The 18,897-nt window shown below is 37.0% G+C and overlaps 1 protein-coding gene and 1 non-coding gene across 3 annotated transcripts; both read left to right on the top strand.

Annotated features, from left to right (window-relative positions):
- The first annotated feature begins 8 nt into the window (after positions 1-8).
- On the top strand, positions 9-18,091 carry prpf39.1 (pre-mRNA processing factor 39). 2 transcript variants are annotated; one of them, XM_012967893.3, is made up of 14 exons: positions 9-203; positions 4,595-4,905; positions 5,760-5,885; positions 6,517-6,635; positions 8,347-8,514; positions 11,179-11,332; positions 11,852-11,959; positions 12,942-13,106; positions 13,408-13,534; positions 14,806-15,074; positions 15,315-15,499; positions 15,789-15,863; positions 16,174-16,297; positions 17,246-18,091. In XM_012967893.3, the coding sequence occupies exons 2-14, from the start codon at positions 4,597-4,599 to the stop codon at positions 17,300-17,302; spliced, it is 1,986 nt and encodes a 661-aa protein (XP_012823347.1). In that variant the 5' UTR covers positions 9-203; positions 4,595-4,596; the 3' UTR covers positions 17,303-18,091.
- LOC116407421 lies at positions 15,178-15,265 on the top strand. Its single transcript, XR_004220327.1, has one exon. It is a non-coding gene; the product is annotated as a small nucleolar RNA SNORD127 (small nucleolar RNA).
- Positions 18,092-18,897: the final 806 nt, after the last annotated feature.

The raw sequence follows: 18,897 nt of genomic DNA, 5'->3' as shown, positions 1-18,897 counted from the left end.
GCCGCGTACGCTTATGGTGACGTCATTGCGTTGCTCTACGTAAGCGGGACATGTACTGGGTGGTGCGGAGGCGATCCGGATAGACTTCGTGTTATTCGCTTTCCCGCAGGCTCGATTAGGGGCTGAGAGCGGCCTTCAGTTTCCTGCCGCTTTTTTTTTATAGCGACGGTCTCCTTTAGGGGACTTGTGGGAGATACTATTAGGTGAGTTGTGGTTGTTTTTGATTAGCTCTTCGCCGGCTGAAGAATTAAAACTTATGTTGCAGGTTCTTTAGTCACTTAGGAATTGTAGGTGGACATGTGAGATAAACTGTGGGATTGACTCTTCAAAGAGACGTAAAAAGGCGAGTTACTGAGTTAATGTTAATTTATGACGACACTTGTAGTAATATCGGCGCTTATTTAGATGCAGGCGGTACTTCCTAGGCCTCTCTAGTTACATGCGTGTTTGATTTCCAGGCTGAATAGCGTGCCTGGAGCAAGAGGCTGGAGTTCGCAAGCAGCCCTGTGCCATGTTTTGTGTTGGAGTATTAGGCTCCTGGAACACGTGTGCTGACACAACACTGCTGACACGTTTTCAGTCATAGTAATGAAGTTTATTTTTTTTTTCTTTTAACATTTTTTGTAACCAATTTTGTTTGGTTTTGCTGTCCAGGCCTTTCTGTTACTTGCTTTCTGATTCCAGTCTTGTCTTTTTATGTTATAGGGAAACAAAATTTAATTTTAAATAATATAGTGGAGTCAATGTATGTAAGCGATTGTGTTAAAAGTTTTTTTTTCCCGTGGGTATTGGCCCTTATGCCTGTCAATACATATTAGAGTTGTTGAATGCTGTAGCATGTTAACCATAGATCAGAACCATGAAGAAAGTATGGAGTAGGTTTCGCACCTTTGTCTAATTTAGTACATTTTAAAATGTAAGCTTTAGGACTACCTATGTCCGTTTCAGGTGTGGTATATCATACCATGTCTAAAGCAGGTACCAAAGTAGTCACAGAAGCTTGCATTTTTATTTACTGTTAGCCGTTAAAATGTATTACCTAGTCTATATTTTCTAATATAAATTCCTTCTGCCCAAGCCCATATCTTAATGAGTTTTTTATACTTTGCTATAAAGTTTCTCAGGCTCTTAAAGGAACAGTAACACCAAAAAATGAAAGTGTATAAAAGTAGTTACAATATAATGTACTGTTGCCCTGCATTGCTACAACTGGTGCGTTTGCCTCAGAAAGACTACTATAGTTTATATAAGTAAGCTGCTGTGTAGCCACGAGGGCAGCCATTCAAAGGAGAAAAGGCACAGGTTACTTAGCAGATAACAGACAAACCCCCATTATATGGGGCTTATCTACTAGTTATCTGCTATGTAACCTGTGCCTTTTTTTCAGCTTGAATGGCTGCCCCCATAACTATACAGCAGCTTATTTATATTGTAGCTATTCTGTAGCAAAAACACCAGTTTTTTGCAGAGCAACAGTGCATTATATTTTAATTACTTTAAAACACTTTAATTTTTTGATGTTACTGTTCCTTTAACATGTGCCTTTGATCATATGCACTTTGTAACTTAAAGCTCTCCAGCTGCTGTTCCTACTCAATATCTAAATAATACACTTGTTTCCCTAACGTCTGGAATTTTCCATGTTCGTTCTAGCATGCATGTGTCAAGCCTCTTCTCAGGCGACCTGTCATCTTCCTTCTACCACCAGCCTCAGTTTTTGATTCTTAAACTAGTTTTATGCTTGGAATCTGTTGGAACCTTTGTGGTTTGCTTTTAGATGTGCACACTGAGATAATCTGCATATGATCTTGTGGTTGCCTCTGGACACTTTTTTTTTTTTTTTTTGTTCACAGGTTTTATTTTTATTCATGCATAAGTGCTGTAGGGAGGATGGAGAATTAGGGCAGTAGTAGTTACAGAATGTTTAATATGCCTGTCACCACAAAAGTAGCAGTATAGCATTTAAATAACAAAAATCATAAGGTAGAAATTGCATCAGATATAACTATACATTTCAAATTATAAAGCAGTGTTTGCATCTATAAGTTCTCTGCAATCCAGTTTGTACATATTTTGTCAAACATATTTGGGCAGCCCCTAGCCAAATAAGTTGTTTGGGTAAAGGGTGTCCTCCTGGATGTATCGTATTGAAATGTTAAATCATTATCATCTCATGCATATTTTCACATAGCAGTTCCCCCCCGAGTGCAGCACAGCGGCCAAAGCACCACATTCATGTAGCATTCTGCCCTTGTTTCTTAACCTTTACTTCTCTCTTCACATCAACACTTTATTATTATTATTAACATTTATTTATAAAGCGCCAACATATTCAACAGTGCTGAACAATTGGGTTTTATACATTGGACATACAGAGTAACACATAAAGCAATCAATAACCGATACAAGAGGTGAAGAGAGCCCTGCCCAAAAGAGCTTACAATCTACAAGGAGAAAGGGTTGAGACACAAGGTGTGGGAATGGGCATGACCAGAGTTGTGAGAGGTGGGGCACAGGTTATTGCTAAACTAGATTAGTGTAAGCTTCTCTAAATAAAGGTAGAGAGATTGGGAGAAAGTCTGATAAATTGTGGGAGCGAATTCCAGAGAAGGGGGGCAGCCCTTGCAAAGTCTTGAATGCAAGTGTGTGAGGAGGTAATGAGAGAGGAGTTGAGGAGCAGGTCAGTAGAGGAGCGTAACAAGCGGGTTGGATGGTACCTAGAAATAAGTTCAGAGATGTAGGGTGGGGCAGAGTTGTGAACTGCTTTGAATGTGAGAGTCATTAGTTTGAATTTTATCCCTGGATGGTAGGGGAAGCCAGTGCAGGGATTGGCAGAGTGGCATGGCAGAGGAGGAGAGGTGTATGAGCCTGGCAGCACTTCTATGAAAACCTGCAGCTTTTATTGTTGTGTTTCAAAGATATGTTCCCTTCTTTTTCAAACTACTTAAAGGGAACTTGAATCCAGACATAAAAGCTGTATAATAAAAGTTCTTTGCAAATTCAACATGGAGCTCAAATTATATTTTCTTTTAATTAAAACATCCATACCTATTTAAATGTTTTTAAAAGCTTGAGCTGTTGATCATAAATTGCCTGCCCTACCTCAGACTAAAGGTGCCCATACACCTTAAGAGCCGCTTGCTTGGCAATGTCGCCAAGTGAGTGGATCTTCTCCCGATATCCCCCACCTAGGAGGGCTCTGGGGCCAAACAATCAAAATTATAATGACTGGCATAGGCAAAGTCGGTCCGGGGACCGCATCAACTAGCCGATTCGGTCCCCGATCCGACTAGATTTTTTTAACCTGCCTGGTCGAGATCTGGTCGATTTCAGGCCAGATATCGGTCGGGCAGTGCCCCTGTATGGGGACCTTAAGATGTGAGGCAGTCAATTATTTTGACTTTCCATTCTGCCCTTCCTTGATGTCACTGCACTCTTCACTTCCCCCTCCCCTCTTATGGTCTATAATTTTGTAGCCTGTGCATCGGCATTGGGTTCCCCCTTCTAGCACATACACAAGATTTAGGGGTGATACAAAACTGGCCTTACTAAGTGTCACGACATGGCGCCAGCCTTCTTGCTGTAATCGTGAATTCCAAAACTGAAGAAAACAAAATTTAAATAGTGTAATTTATGTTTATTTTGATCAATTAACATAATAGAAACTGATTTTTGATTATTTCTTAGGTCCACATTTTTTTTTTTTTTTTTTTTTTTTGCATGGTGGTGCTCAAGTGTTAACGCCCCATGCTGTTAAAGAATAGGTCTAGTGATGAGTTAGCAAGCAGTTTGGAAATCTGTAGAATGTATTTCAGATAAGGACATGTAACTGTAAAGGTGGTATCCCAGGGGGTTAAATTTTTTAGAATGTAATAACCTTCTTTTCTGCCCATTTTACCCAGTAAAATGTTGGTTTCCACAAGCTGTGCCGTAAAGGGATGGTTCACTTAATTTTTTTTAGTATAATATTTCCAACTCTTTATTTGGTCTTCATTTATTTATATTTTTTTTATAGTTTTAAATGATGTGCCCCCTTCTGGAACTTTCTAATGAAGGTTAGTGACCTCAGCAGCTAAAAACCCCCTTTGCTCTGTGAGACCACAAATTTGTTACCTTTAACTACTTATTTAAACCCTAGCAATCCGATAACTGCTGAAATTTCAGACTGGTGGTAACACCAAGAAACTGGTAAAGCTGTTCCTTGCACCCACTTTATGCCTTCCTTTTAGGGTTCATCCTTGCAATTAAACCTTAAATTTCCAGAAGCACTATAAGCAGGTTTTATGGCAAGCTTGATGGGTTTTATTATGTGGAGTAATTTTTATTTATGGCTTTTTGGGCAGGTCATTAATATGTGTTATGTGAAGTTCCATTTAACACAATCGTGACCTCTGAACATGTGTGTATCCCATAGAAATAACTGGTAAATCTATGCACACAAGTTGTTTATATTTTTGATGGCGCTAGTTCTTCAAATGTACTGAGATAATTCGATTTTCATGATGCTGATACAGTTGAACAGAGTTGGTACCAAAGATTTTAGACCAAAAGATAATCTTTTGCAGTGTATGATCATTTATTTAATTGCCCTTAGGAATGACCACTTCAAGCAATATCCAAAACACATCTATGCAAGCTTCAAAACAGACTTCTGTAGAGGAAGTAGATTTTACTAAAGACATTGTAGAAGTGTTTGAGATGGAGCAGTCTCCTGAACACTGTGCAACAGAATCACCTCCCCCAGCAACAGAACCTCCTTTGCCAAAAACAGAATCACCTTTGCCAAAAACAGATACACCTGCTCCACCTCTTCCTCCTGATTTTGAAAAGTATTGGAAATCTGTACAAGCTTATCCTGAAGAATTTAATACTTGGACATACTTGTTACAATATGTAGAACAAGAGGTAAGTGAAAGACTGTGCACTAAATAGTTATGAGGAGCTTTTGCTTTGCATTTCCTCGAATCAAAGATACTTCATATGTTTTAATTTAGCTGTTCTTTAAAGGGACAGTAACACCAAAAAATGAAAGTGTATAAAAGTAACTAAAATATAATGTGCTGCTGCCCTGCACTGGTAAAAGTTGTGTGTTTACTTCAGAAAGTCTACTATAATTTATATAAATAAGCTGCTATGTAGCCATGGGTGCAGCCATTCAAAGGAGAAAAGGCACAGGCACATAGCAGATAACAGATAAAACACTATTGTATTCTACAGAGCTTATCTGTTATCTGCTATGTAACCTGTGCCTTTTCTCCTTTTTTCCAGCTTGAATGGCTGCCCCCGTGGCTACACAGCAGCTTATTATATAAATTATAGTAGTGTTACTGTAGCAAACACACCAGTTTTACCAGTGCAGGGCAACAGTGCATTATATTTTTATTACTTTAAAGCTCTTTCATTTTTTGGTGTTACTGTTCCTTCAAAACATAACTTTTACTAATTACACTTTAAAAAAAAAAAAAAAAATATTTTAAGCATCTGGGAAAAACCTTTTTAAAACTAAAGTCTATTCAGTGCTAACACAAATCAATGCAATATGGTCAAATGGGATGGTTTTCCCATTACATGCAACTATCTAAGCATCCTATGCTGCTGAGTAAGCAAACTAAACTTTTCTGGAGATGTACATTTATAGCTAATTTTAATTTAGACTTACATGATGTCTGGAAAAAGTGATGTTTATGTTTAAGTACACTGGAGGTCTGTAAACACTAAAATTCGGAATTATCTAATAGCAATTTAATTTTGATATTTAGAATCATCTGTCTGCTGTTAGGAAAGCATTTGACGCCTTTCTTGCACATTATCCTTATTGTTATGGCTACTGGAAGAAATATGCAGACTTGGAAAAAAAGAACAATAACATATTAGAAGCAGATGAGGTAAGTTTGTATGATTGTGACTGGTTAAAATCGACATGGCCACTTTAAGGCTGCTTCCAACCCCATGTAAGGTCATAGGAGTAATATATAGAAGACATTTGTCACTTTTTTGTGACATTTGTAGCTAATAATCTCCTTTCTTTGTTGACAGGTGCATTAATCTTCCACAGTATGTCAAGCTTTGCAGTGCAGATTTCTGTTTTTACACTGCAGGTTAATAAGTAGGGCAGGGTTTCAGTGTTGCTGATTTTGATTTTTTTTTCAATCCAGTGGCAGTTTAATTTTGCTAGTCAATTTTTTTTTCTACATGTTATTGATTGAATTTTTGGTCAGACGCTGTGATTGAGTTTCTAATGGGTCTGTGCCCTATGGTCTGTACCCCCAAAGCCAGCACTCAGCTCTTCCTAAGAATACAGCTGCGCGTTGAAGATCAAGACACTCAGCAAGTGGAGCTCAGAACATATGCCATGTTCTAGTCAACCTCCACTCCAATGGTAATGGCAGATTATTTAAATGAAATTCCAAATATATAGCATTTGTAAGGTTGACCGGATACAACTGCTTAAGGTATCATTTTGTTTAAAGTATTATTCTCTTTGCTTAATTTTTTTTTCTTTCTTTTGCTTTCTAGGTTTATAGAAGGGGCATTCAAGCTATTACATTAAGTGTTGATCTTTGGATGCATTATCTTAATTTCTTGAAAGAAACTTTAGATCCTGCAGATCCAGAGACATGTCTTACATTAAGAGGGTGAGTTTATGAACATGTATCATACATAAGTATGTTTTTCAATAACCTTAATTGTCAGGGATTGTAATACTAATGGCACTGATAATAAAAAAGTACCACAGTACTCTAATTTTCACTCTGCTTGCCTTGCTTACTGATGCAGTTGTGTTCAAACGTTTGGGGAACCCTGGGCAAATTCACATATATTAGTATTTTATTTGGTCTATTTACCAGATTATGCAAATTCTGGAACATTCTGGGCACTGTTCATGTTGATCCTCTAGTTCAGTGCTGTCCAACTGGCGGGCCGCATGCGGCCCGCGACCCCCCTCTGTGTGGCCCCCCACCTGTCTGGCTGCTTTGATGGCTTACTCTTGTGTAAGCTTTAAATGGTATCAGTACTGTGATTAACTGACCCCCTGCATGATTCACACCTCAGATTCAGGCTGTAATCAGGCTGTATTGTTTAAATATGTAATCCCCTGTGTTGTTCACACCTTTTAATCTCTGCATTGTTCACCCCCTGCAGTGTTCACACCTCAGGCTCAGGCTGTAATCACCCATATTGTTCCCCTGTTCACACCTCAGGAGCAGTAGAAACCCACATATAATCCCTACACACTACAAAAAGAACATATACTGAGGTGGTACTTCAATTAAAACGTTTTTTAATATATAGTTATTGTGCAGACTGTAGGAGCAGTGCCAGCATTGTGTCACTGTAGGCTGCCTGTGTGTGCCATACTCTGCTTGCCCTATGATGCCTGTGTGTATGGCACACACACAGCCTACAGTGACACAATGCTGGCACTGCTCCTACAGTCTGCACAATAACTATATATTAAAAAACTTTTTAATTGAAGTACCGCCTCAGTATATGTTCTTTTTGTAGTGTGTACAGACAGGCAGGGTAGGGAAGGCAGAGTATGGCACACACAGGCCAAGTATGGCACAAACCAGCCAAGAATGGCAAACACAGTGAAAGTATGGCACACGCAGGCAGGGTGGGGAAGGCAGAGTATGGCACACACAGGCAGGGTAGGGCAGGCAGAGTATGGCACACACAGGCCAAGTATGGCACAAACCAGCCAAGAATGGCACACACAGTGAAAGTATGGCACACACAGACAGGGTAGGGCAGGCAGAGTATGGCACACACAGGCAGGGTAGGGCAGGCAGAGTATGGCAGGTTTTTGCTGTACTACAACCATTAATATGGGTATGGTCATGTGATAACATGGGTGTGTTTTCAAGTGGGTGCAGTTTCAAAAAGGGGAGTGGTCAAAACTGGCTTCCATTATCGGCCCTCCACCACGTAGGTCGGAAAAATTCCGGCCCTCGGTACAACAGAAGTTGGACAGCACTGCTCTAGTTTCTTATCTTGTACAGGTTTTGTATGTAGATGGCTTGTTAGGCCTTGATCCATCCAAGTCAGGTGAAGTCTGTTCCAGCAATTGCAATTTCTCTACAGAAGAGCTGCTTTTGGCATGCAATATCATAATTGTTGCTCTTCTTGGAGTCTTAGGGCAGAACTAGGACATACAGATGTGCTCACTGCGCTAAAGCAATTCAATCAGGCAATTGGATCTGTTTGTTGAGCATTGTCAGACAGTATATTTATTTTATTGGATGTTTAGTATTCTCAATGTAAGTGAACAAAACAGAAGCAGGCTAGACTTTTATTGGCAGGGATGTTTTATTTTTAATATTGTCTACTTATTTTGCCTTTTAGAACCTTTGAACATGCAGTTGTTTCAGCAGGGCTAGACTTCAAATCTGACAAGCTTTGGGAAATGTATATTAATTGGGAAACTGAACAGGGAAACTTAAGTGGTGTCACATCAATTTACAGCCGGCTTCTTGGGATTCCTACGCAGTACTACAGTCTTCATTTTCAGCGGTAAGTTGGAAAAACTGCCCAAAGAAAACCTTTTGCTGTAGTGAAGCTGATCTTTAATGACAATGCGTTCAGTGGTTCATTTTGCTGAACAATTTTACAACAATTCTGTTGTATTTCAAAGCAGTTTCCACCCGCTCAAACTTACTTTACAGTCTGACTGTAAATTATAAATGAACTGTCTAATTGGTAACAACTTTTTCTTTTAACCATAATACAGGATGACCGATTTAAGATTCATTACAGTTTCACATTAGGTTAAGGGCCCTTGATTAAAAAAATTGCTGACTAAACTGTCCTGTTAAAAGGCAACATCCATTAAAATATAATTTGCTCCTTATAACAAAGCTTTAAAGAGAATCTGTACCAAAAAAATTGTATTATTAAAGGTAATTTTTTGTGATTACAATATATAGGGCCCATGTATCAATGTACGATTGAGTCCGAATCCTAAAAATCCATATTTTTAAGTTTTAGAACTGTGCGTATTTTCTGCGGGTTCTTTTTTCGTTTATTTGTGCAACTTTTTTGTACTTTGTGACAATTTGTGCAACAAAATCGTATTTGTTGCAACTAGTACTAAAGGTTTGGAATTCATTCACGCTTCGGTATCGTGACTTTCCTTTGGCCAGGTTGGAGCTGCAGAGTGCCATTGAGTCTTATGGGAAGCTTCCAAAATCATGCACTGAAGGTTCAAAGTCAGAAAGGTTTCAGTGCCATTTATGATCGTTCGGATACGAAAATTTCAGATTGTACCACAATGTTTTCGTACAAGCACAACGCGACTTTTCGTACATCAGAAATTTTCATATTCAATGTGGATTGTCGCAAATCTTACTTGTAATTCACACTTTAATGAATCAGCCCCTATACATTATTTTACAGTTATTTGTTAATTTAATTGCTGTTAGTTTCCCAAATGTAAGATATTATTTATGTAAATTTATTTGTTATCAGTTAGCTTAATATCGAAAGGCAAAATTTTACCTTTTGAAGTTTGTGCAAAATCTGGCCGATAAGAATAGAAAATCAGAAGCAGTAGTTGGAGAATTGTATGGCAGCCATGCCATTACCTTTTATGGGAAATAACTGCTATGATTCCATTCCCACAAAGTCTGATAGGAGATGCTATTAAAGCTTAACCTACAAACAAATAATTTTTAAGGGCTGTGACACGGGGAGATTAGTCGCGCGCTGAAAGTTGGTGAAAAAATAATTAACTAACTAAAAATATAACTAAAAGTAAGTAATTGCCTGCTGTTAGAACAGCAATACAATGGGTAACTGGCTTTTGTATGTGTATAACAACATATGTCAACTTATTTGTATAACATTCACAATTAATTGAAATACAGCCTGAAGAAACCGTTCCATCTTCCCTTGTTTGAAAAAATAGAAAATTTAAACTGTCATTCAACCTCAATTCAAACCTCATTTTGCATTCCCTCATTTTACACTGTTCCACCAATGTTTTCTGATTTTACATTTTCCTGTCTTTTTTTTTTTTTTTCTTTTTCTGGTCCCCTAACCCAGCAGCTATTACTTGTGAGGCTGCAGTTTTATTTATTTATTTTTTTTATTACGTATCTTTCTAATTAGGTGCTCCAGCATCTTATTCAAACCACTGCCTGGTTGCTAGTGTAAATTGCACCCTAGCAACCAGCTTCTGAATTTAAACTGGACATATACTGAACAAATGACTAAATAATTAATAAATAAAATATAACTCTATCGCACTATAACTGAATTTAAAGATAAACTCTCCCTTTAAGGCTGATTGTGCCAAATATTTTGAAGTTAAAGCTAAATGGTACATTTCAAGAACACAAGCCTCAATATGAGGCTGCATGAGACGGGACCTAGATTTACTAGGTGCCTTTTATGCATGAATCAATGGTTTCTATCCCTTTTGTTTGTGGAGACCATGCCTATTAATTATTGCAGTTTTTGAGCCATTTTTAATGAAAAAAATATATGGATCAAAACTTGATAGCCATTCCCTTTGCAAAGCAGGACTTGTATTAAAGCTGAAAATGGAAAAAACAGGAGGTAAATATAGATCCCTGATGAGGAACGTTATAAAAAAAAAAAAATGGGTGCTGGGTGTCTTAGGTTCCACTTTACAGATTCATATTGGCCTCTAGCTCATTATCTCAAGTCTATTTACTGTTAAGTTGTCTAACAAAACCTGTGTGTGTGCAGTAACCAAGTTGAAATAGGCAGTATGTGTTCGACCAGATTTATTTATTCTATTTATAGAATACAAGAGATGTGTTAACTTTTTTTTCTGTGACTGGATTTGCCAAAAAGGTGAACTTTGTCCGCTTGTCACATATTTACTAACTGCATTTGCATTCATCTCTCATAGTCCGGCCTTAAAGTAGTTCATTACACATTATCCTGTTCCCCTACTACATTTGAGACCTATTATACCTAGATTGCCTATTTCTGGTTTGAACAATCTAACAATGCACTCCACTGTCATTAACAGAGGTATCGTACCATGCAGAATGTTCAATTTCATGGGGGTGAAGGAGAATTTCCCCTGGACATAAATTGCTGCTTTACAGATTGTGAATAATAGTAGGTTGTATAACCTTCTTTATTTCACTTAATATGTATGCTTGCTTAGTTTAAAACCTTATAATGGATTCCTTGCCTTACTAGGTTTAAAGAACATATTCAGGGTAATTTGCCTAGAGAATTTCTAACATCCGAAAAATTTATCGAGCTTCGAAAGGAGCTTGCATCTATGACTCTGCATGGTGGAACAAATGATGATATTCCTCCTGGGATGGAAGAGATAAAAGACCCTGCAAAGGTATAGTATTGAGCATTTAATTTGTTTGCAGATGCATAGCACTGAAATATAAAATTAATTTATATAAAATCTAGAGTGCAACTCTCATAAAAAGCATACATTGGTCTCCATTCACGCAAGATTGCGTCTCTAGCTTGGAAAAGTGCCAATTGTTTGGCCCCCTCCCTTTCGGCGTTAGTAGTAGTATTGTCTTTGAGAAGCTAGTATGGAGGGAGAGGTGGGGAAGGCATGTCATTTTTTTCCCCCATCTGCCAGAACACTGTTCCTTTGTAATTTATAGTTGATTGCAAAGCTTTCATTCCAAGATCTTAGGGAGTTCATTTAAAAACACTGGGCATTTTACTTGAAGCTAGCTGATCATTTATTGGATGCCATGGGTTACTGGTGTGTTTGCTTTAGAAACTCTACTATAGTTTAGCTGACCCCATGGCTATGCAGCATGGTGTTTCTATATTATAAAGCAAATTTATTATACAATGTGTGCATGTCCAGTTTATAACCAAATAGTTTTTATTTTAGCGTACTACAGAAGTTGAAAACATGCGGCATCGTATAATTGAAGTTCATCAGGAGATTTTTAATCTAAATGAACATGAAGTCAGCAAGAGGTGGAACTTTGAAGAAGGAGTATGTTTCATTTTAATTTACTGCATGAATTATATTACCGTTAAATGGGAATGGAATAATCATAAAGGCTGATAACTAATATGCATAGTATGTACCTGTCACTGTGCACCCTGGGTTGTACCCTGAAAATTTACACAAGTGTGTTTGCGCAGTTACAAAACAAGTGGATGCCCTTTCACATCAGTTATTACACTGTTGTATCTGCGTTTGCATATTGTGACATAAAACAGTAAAAATCTACCTTTTAGGTTGAAGTCAGGAACCACCTGTTGTGATGATTCCAAATGGCTATTTAATGTTTTGGGGCACATTTATCAAAGTACGATTGAGTCTGAATGGGAAAAAATCAGTGTTTTGAAACTGCATATTTTCTGCCATTTTTTTTTTAAATTATTTCCGTGACTTATTCATACTTTGCAACAATTTGTGCGACAAAATCGTATTAGCCGCAACTATTATGAAAATTTTGGAATTCATTTAAGCTTTGGTATCGTGAGTTTCCTTTGGCCAGCTTGAAGCTGCAGAGTCCCATTGAGTCCTATGGGAGGCTTCCAAAATCATGCACTGAAGGTTCAAAGTCCAGTTATTTTTGTGCCGTCTACGATAGTTCGGATACGAAAATTTTGGATCATACCAATGCATAATTTTTGCGCTTTTAACGCACATCACAAATTATCGGATTTAATCCAAATTTTTTCTATCATACTTTTAAATGTCCGGAAAAAAACAGTCAATATGTGCATACTTGTGGCACAGGTAGTAGAATGCAATGAGAAATGTAAGTGTTCTATATAAACTACACAACAGATGCATGTGTGGTCCAAAGCCAGCAAGGCAGATAAACACTGGTCTTCACAAATAGCTGGCACATTATTATAGTATAAGCCTTTAGAGTGATATTTGTTTGGATTCTACTGCAGTTTTTTCCTGTAATGCTAGATCTGTATTCTAATGATCCATTTTTTTTTCTGTTTCTCTGAAGATTAAAAGACCTTACTTTCATGTTAAGCCTCTGGAGAAAGCACAGCTTAATAACTGGAAAGAATATTTGGACTTTGAGCTAGAGAATGGGTCAAATGAACGCGTTGTTATTCTTTTCGAAAGATGTGTCATTGCTTGTGCCTGCTATGAGGAGTTTTGGATCAAGGTACAGCATCATATTCCTAACATATTAATTCATATATGATCTCCTACCTAACCCATCTGTACACTTGTTAAATTGTGTTCATCTATAACTATATCTATTGCATTAGGGGATGGTCTGCTTGCAACCAGATTTGACTGCTGCATAAGCCAACAGCGTTGCCTCTCTTCGCCCTTCCTTACAGAATCTAGTCTAGTGGTTCAATAAAGGTGCTGATTGGGTTAAAAAAAATAGAATTTTATTCTTCTCTTGCACATTTCTTACACTGACAGAGACTAATAATGCATCTTATTCTTGTGTTTAGTATGCCAAGTATATGGAAAATCACAGTGTGGAAGGGGTAAGGCATGTTTACAGTAGAGCATGTAATGTGCATCTGGCGAAGAAACCTATGGTTCATTTACAGTGGGCTGCATTTGAAGAGCAACAAGGTAAGAGACCAGTAAAAATCAAGCAAAACATTGATCCAAATAAAGATGGACATAAAAGCAAACAGGATTAGTAACGCAACTCACAACATTTACTATCACTCCCACTGTGAGTATTCCTGTTTACAGCAATCCTACGTCCCATTCCATTGGGATCCACAAAATCTTTGATACGCAGGAAACATTCTCTTTATTATTGAGAAATATAATTATCTTTCCAGGAGAATGCAATCTGTAACCAGGTTGCAATGCCGATTTATGTTTGATTTGCATATATCCGTAAATATTGCCCTTTTACATCCTTTCCCTTGATCCACCATGTAGTGATGGTCTGTGTGCTCATTCAGATATCGCATGACCAGAAATAATGCAGCTCTAGTGTGGAAGCAAAAGATAGAACTTTGTCCATTAATTTAAACCTAGCATATACGTGTGCACTGTGAATCCTATGATCCCAGGAGGCTGCCCTTTAATTATTAAAATGGCAATTTTCTATTTAGGAGTACACACCAATAGCACATACTTCTGAAAAAGTATATTTTTATGAAAATGGTTTATTTAGATGAAACAGGGTTTAACATATAAGCTTATTTATGGAATATATTTTTATAGAGGCCTACATTGTTTGGTGGTATAGTTCCTTTAACTAGGTGTATAAAGATTGAATAAATGCAACCTTTAAAACAAGAAATTGTGACAGCAATCACTTACCTCAATATAATTTACTTAAGTAGATAACAAAAGTAGAATACAAAATTTAACTGCTACACCATAAATGCTAATGGGTTTCTCCTACACAATTTCTAAACTTTATAATACGACAGATGTTACACCACCTATAGGCATATATTTATCATTACTTATATATTGGCAACATATTCTGCAGCTCTTTTACATAGAGACCGACATGAACTAATTAACACTTGATAAAGGGTATTGACCCAAAACATGTTGGGTTACCACTACCCATAATAAATGTTGTGCAGCCAGACCTGCTGATTTTTTTTTTTTTTTCCCCCCGATTTTTTTTGGATTTCTACAATTGTATTTGGTTGCAGCACAGAGCAACAATTAGGAGCTAAAACTTTTTTTTCGCAAGTATTTTATACAAAGTTCGCCAACAATTTTTTTTAATTTTTGAACTAATTAACCTGCCTGTGTTGTGTTTGGCAGGTGGTATGTTTTCTGGAACACCTTTGTCATTACTTGTTCTTATCCCTTACCTGCAAGTTCTTTGCAGCTGGTAAGTATTGTAATGGTATTTGGTTTCATAGGTAACCTAGAGGAAGCAAGGCGAATATTAAAAAATATAGAAACATCTGTAGAGGGCCTGGCAATGGTTCGTTTACGAAGGGTAAACTTAGAGCGGAGACATGGAAATGTGAAAGAAGCAGAAAAATTATTGGAAGAAGCTATGAACAAAGCAAAAACTTGCAGTGAATCTTCCTTCTATGCTATTAAGCTCTCCCGGCACCTTTCTAAAGTGCAAGCTGATGTTGTGAAAGCGAGAAAAGTTTTGTCTGATAGCATTCAGAAAGACAAAGTAAGTGATGTTTTACTACCATTTTATTTTATCTTGCTGTGACTTATTTCAGTGAGTAACCTTGTCTGAAAACGTTATTTCCATTTATTTATACGTACAACATAGGCAACGGTGATGAACAAAAATGGTGTCTTTATGTAATTCCTGTGTTACTTCATGTAGACAACAGTCCCTCTAAACTGCTGTTACCAAAGTTTATTTTTGGAGAGTTTGCATTGATTTTTTTTTTTTCGATTTCAGGAAAATACAAAATTGTACCTCAATTTACTGGAACTGGAATATAACTGTGATTTCAAGCAGAATGAAGAGAACATTTTGTCTGCTTTTGACAAAGCAATAAAAAGTCCAATGCCTATAGTAATGAGAGTTAAATTCTCACAAAGGAAAGTTGAGTTTTTAGAAGATTTTGGTTCTGATGTTAAGAAGTAAGTTGAAATGTTTTACTTTAATCTTTAGCTTAGTAATGCTATGAGTTCATATTTTAAACAAGTAACACCAAACTGAAGAGGTATTGTACTTGTTCAAATATAATGCACTGTTTTACTTCCATTTTACAAACTAGTTGAGTAATATCTTGTAGTGGAATTATGCTTAAACCTGTGCCATAAAGTAGGAGGTGGCAAATTTTTAAATTTTCTGTTCTTTATTAAACAAGTTAAATGCCTCTTGAAGTCTGTCAAAATTATATTTAACTGTAAATCTAATACACCACAGGTTGTTGGATACATATAATGAGCATCAGAAGCTTCTAAAAGATCAAGATCTTTTGAAGAGAAAAGCTGAAAATGGGTATGTTCATTTGAAAACCAGTGGTATTTGCTTCAAATAAATTCTGATGGTTGAGCCCTTAATCTTTAAACTGTTTTTCAGTCTTCTTTAAAGGGGCAGTATATGCCCCATTTTCAACATGAGATCAACAAAGAAAATAATTTGTTAAATTATGTAAAATATGTACTGCTGCTTTTGCTCATGTTAAACAAAGGTGTGTGTGTGTGTGTGTGTGTGTGTGTGTGTGTGTGTGTGTTGCCCAGTTAACTCTTATTTGCCTTCATCTGTACCTGATCTGGATATGATTGTGCGCTAACCATGTGAATTTTAGGTTGGAGCAGCCAGAAACAAAGCGACTGCATACAGAAGAAGTGAGCACAGTAGCTTCAGTTCCAGTTACCACTGCAAGTGTAGATGCAGCTCAGTCAGGTTATAACTACGGGAGCTGGTATCAGGTATGACACCCTACATTTTGTTTTGGCATAGATTGCTACTTTTTAGGTTTGGTTAAAAAAAAAAAAGTGCATTTCTGCCCTGTCAAAAGTTTGGCAAACACCAGTTATAAGTTATACAGTTATAAGTCACCCTATGGTGTTTTACAGGTCACTGTTAAGCAGATCTATTTGATATTTTTACTTATATCTGCAGAATGTAATCTGAGAATTCAACATCAGTAGGACAAATAATCTCAAACACAAGTAATGTTGAAGTGGCTTAAAGGAGAACTAAAACTTAGCAAAAAAAGTAGGCTAGAAATGCTTTAGATAATGTTTTGGGATTCTGTTCCAGTCAAAGGTTATCACTACCCTTCAACAGTGAAGACTTGAGCCCCTGTCCTGGTGTCTTATTTTCTCCTCCCAGTTTAGGTGATGGGACTACTTGTTAAGTCCTGTGTTCCCCAAGGATATAAAAGGATATTTAAAAAAAAAAAAAAAAAAAAAAAAAGATATATTTTTGACTTACCATTAATTAGTTTTACTCAAGTCACTTCAAGTCAGAGAGAACAGGACCTCCCTAAGATGGCTGTTACGGTCTCTCTTGGAAGGCTTTTACTTAGGGTGTGTTTCTTTTTGGTTCTGGTTGTTTTTGGGCTTTGATCTTGGTATTAAAAACTTAATTGGTGGGGCTAAGGTGGAGCGATGTAGAGCAGATTGCTATCGGTGTCCTGCCTTGAATTTACTTAGCATAATGTAGAAAGTGCTGTTCTGAGAATTTGCAATTGGTCTTCATTTAGAATTGGCCATTCTATAACATAGTAAAGGTAAACCACCCCTCAATTTTAATCCCAGGTTGAACAGAAATGGAGGGGGGAGTACTTTGTGCAAGGAATAATGTACACGCATTTATTTATTTTCTGGCCTTGGCATGCACAACATGTTCATTTATTTTTATTTTCTTTATAGTACAACTACCCTGCCAACTGGAATTATGGACAGTACTACAATACTCCATCAACTTGAAGACTAAACCAGCACTATGAATACTCCTGTAAACCATTGAGTATTTTTTTTTCTTTTCAAGTTGTGAAATGTCCTTTTTATTTCTTCCAAATTGGGAGAACCTGGGCACTGGTTACCATCACTGCAGCCGCACACTTAGTGAGCACAGTAAACATTTTTTTTCATGTTTCAATTTTTTTCCTGGAATCCATGGAATATATAAGTGTATCAGTTTTTTTTTGTGTTGGGGCTGAAATGTGTGTCCATTGGAAATGTATTACTCCACATCTATTCATAATTTTTTGTTTTTCTTTTCTAATATCCTGAATCTTTTGTAGTTTGGATAAACTGTTGTTGCTTAGCATCAGTGTCTAATGGAACAGCCTAAAAAAATATGCCCAACAAATACGTGTTTAGCACAGTCTAGCACTTTGAAAGAAAGTGCACATTTATATGAAAAGGCATTCTGCTTAACTTTACTTTTAGTAGATCTGTTAGAATAGACAAATTTAATTTCAATAGTTAAATCAGTATTGGGTTTTTTTCTCTTTTTTTTTTTAAAAAAAAAAAAAGCATTGTGATTTTAGAATTGAAGTTGCCTGCATTCATCTATGTGTAATGTTTACTCATTCTCCTCAAGCGTTATTTGGTTTATCAATAAAGAGTTGCCCACCTTACATTAACTTTTTTTTTCATAAATGTAAAATGGACAAAGGGAATTTTCTCTGGTATTTATGTCAAGAAGAAAATATGATTGTCCTGTCCGTATCCTTCACCATAATAAACACTGTATTCAGCCGTCACTGGTAATCTTACTGCATCCAGGACTCCATTAATATGAATCTTGCTTTCATGCGGAAAGAACAGTAGCATATATCTTTTAGAGATGCTAGATAAGTATTTTAATAATGTAAGAGGAAGATGATTTTAGACCAAGGTTCCAAAGTAAAGGTGGCCAAACATGTTGCCATCTGCTCGTTTGGCGAGATCTTCTCCACCTAAGGTGGGCGATATTGGGCTAATTCGATTGTTTGGGCAATTTTATGCCAGATATTTGTCAGGGGTGCCCATATATGGGCAGATAAGCTGCTGCAGTGGTCTGAAGGACCCAAATTGGCACCTGGAATCTGCCAGTTTATGGCCAGCTTAAGGTCGGCTTCACCCTATGCTAGAAGTAGGGGTAATGACAAGGCACCAATTTGTATTAAATATAAATATTCAGTGTAGTGTAAAAACAAAAGGTAAAGACCCTTTCTAAAAACTGTTGGGAGGGGGCTGTTGGTATGAGGAAAAGTTTTTAAAAGGGAAATTAAACAACTTATGAATGGATGAAGTCTAAGCAACTTGGCCTTCATTGTTCATTCATATTCAGATGGGGGTTTTTGCCTTCCTCTGGATCAACTAGCAGGCTGGTTATATATAGGCATTAATGTTGAACTTGATGGGTGTTTGTCTTTTCTTAACCTAACTTACTATTACTACTACTATATTGTGTGTAATGTTTTTTAATTTTTAGCCTTTTAATCTCTTTCCACCTGCAAGAATGTAAATTGCAGTGGGATGGCATACGCGTTGCTTCGGTTTTCCTGAAGACCTTGAGAGGCAACTTTGGGAAA

This window comes from Xenopus tropicalis, chromosome 8 (genome assembly GCF_000004195.4).
Source record: "Xenopus tropicalis strain Nigerian chromosome 8, UCB_Xtro_10.0, whole genome shotgun sequence".
Lineage (NCBI taxonomy): Eukaryota > Metazoa > Chordata > Amphibia > Anura > Pipidae > Xenopus > Xenopus tropicalis.
Note: the sequence above shows the minus strand (reverse complement) of the source record. Positions and strands in the feature narration are given on the sequence as shown.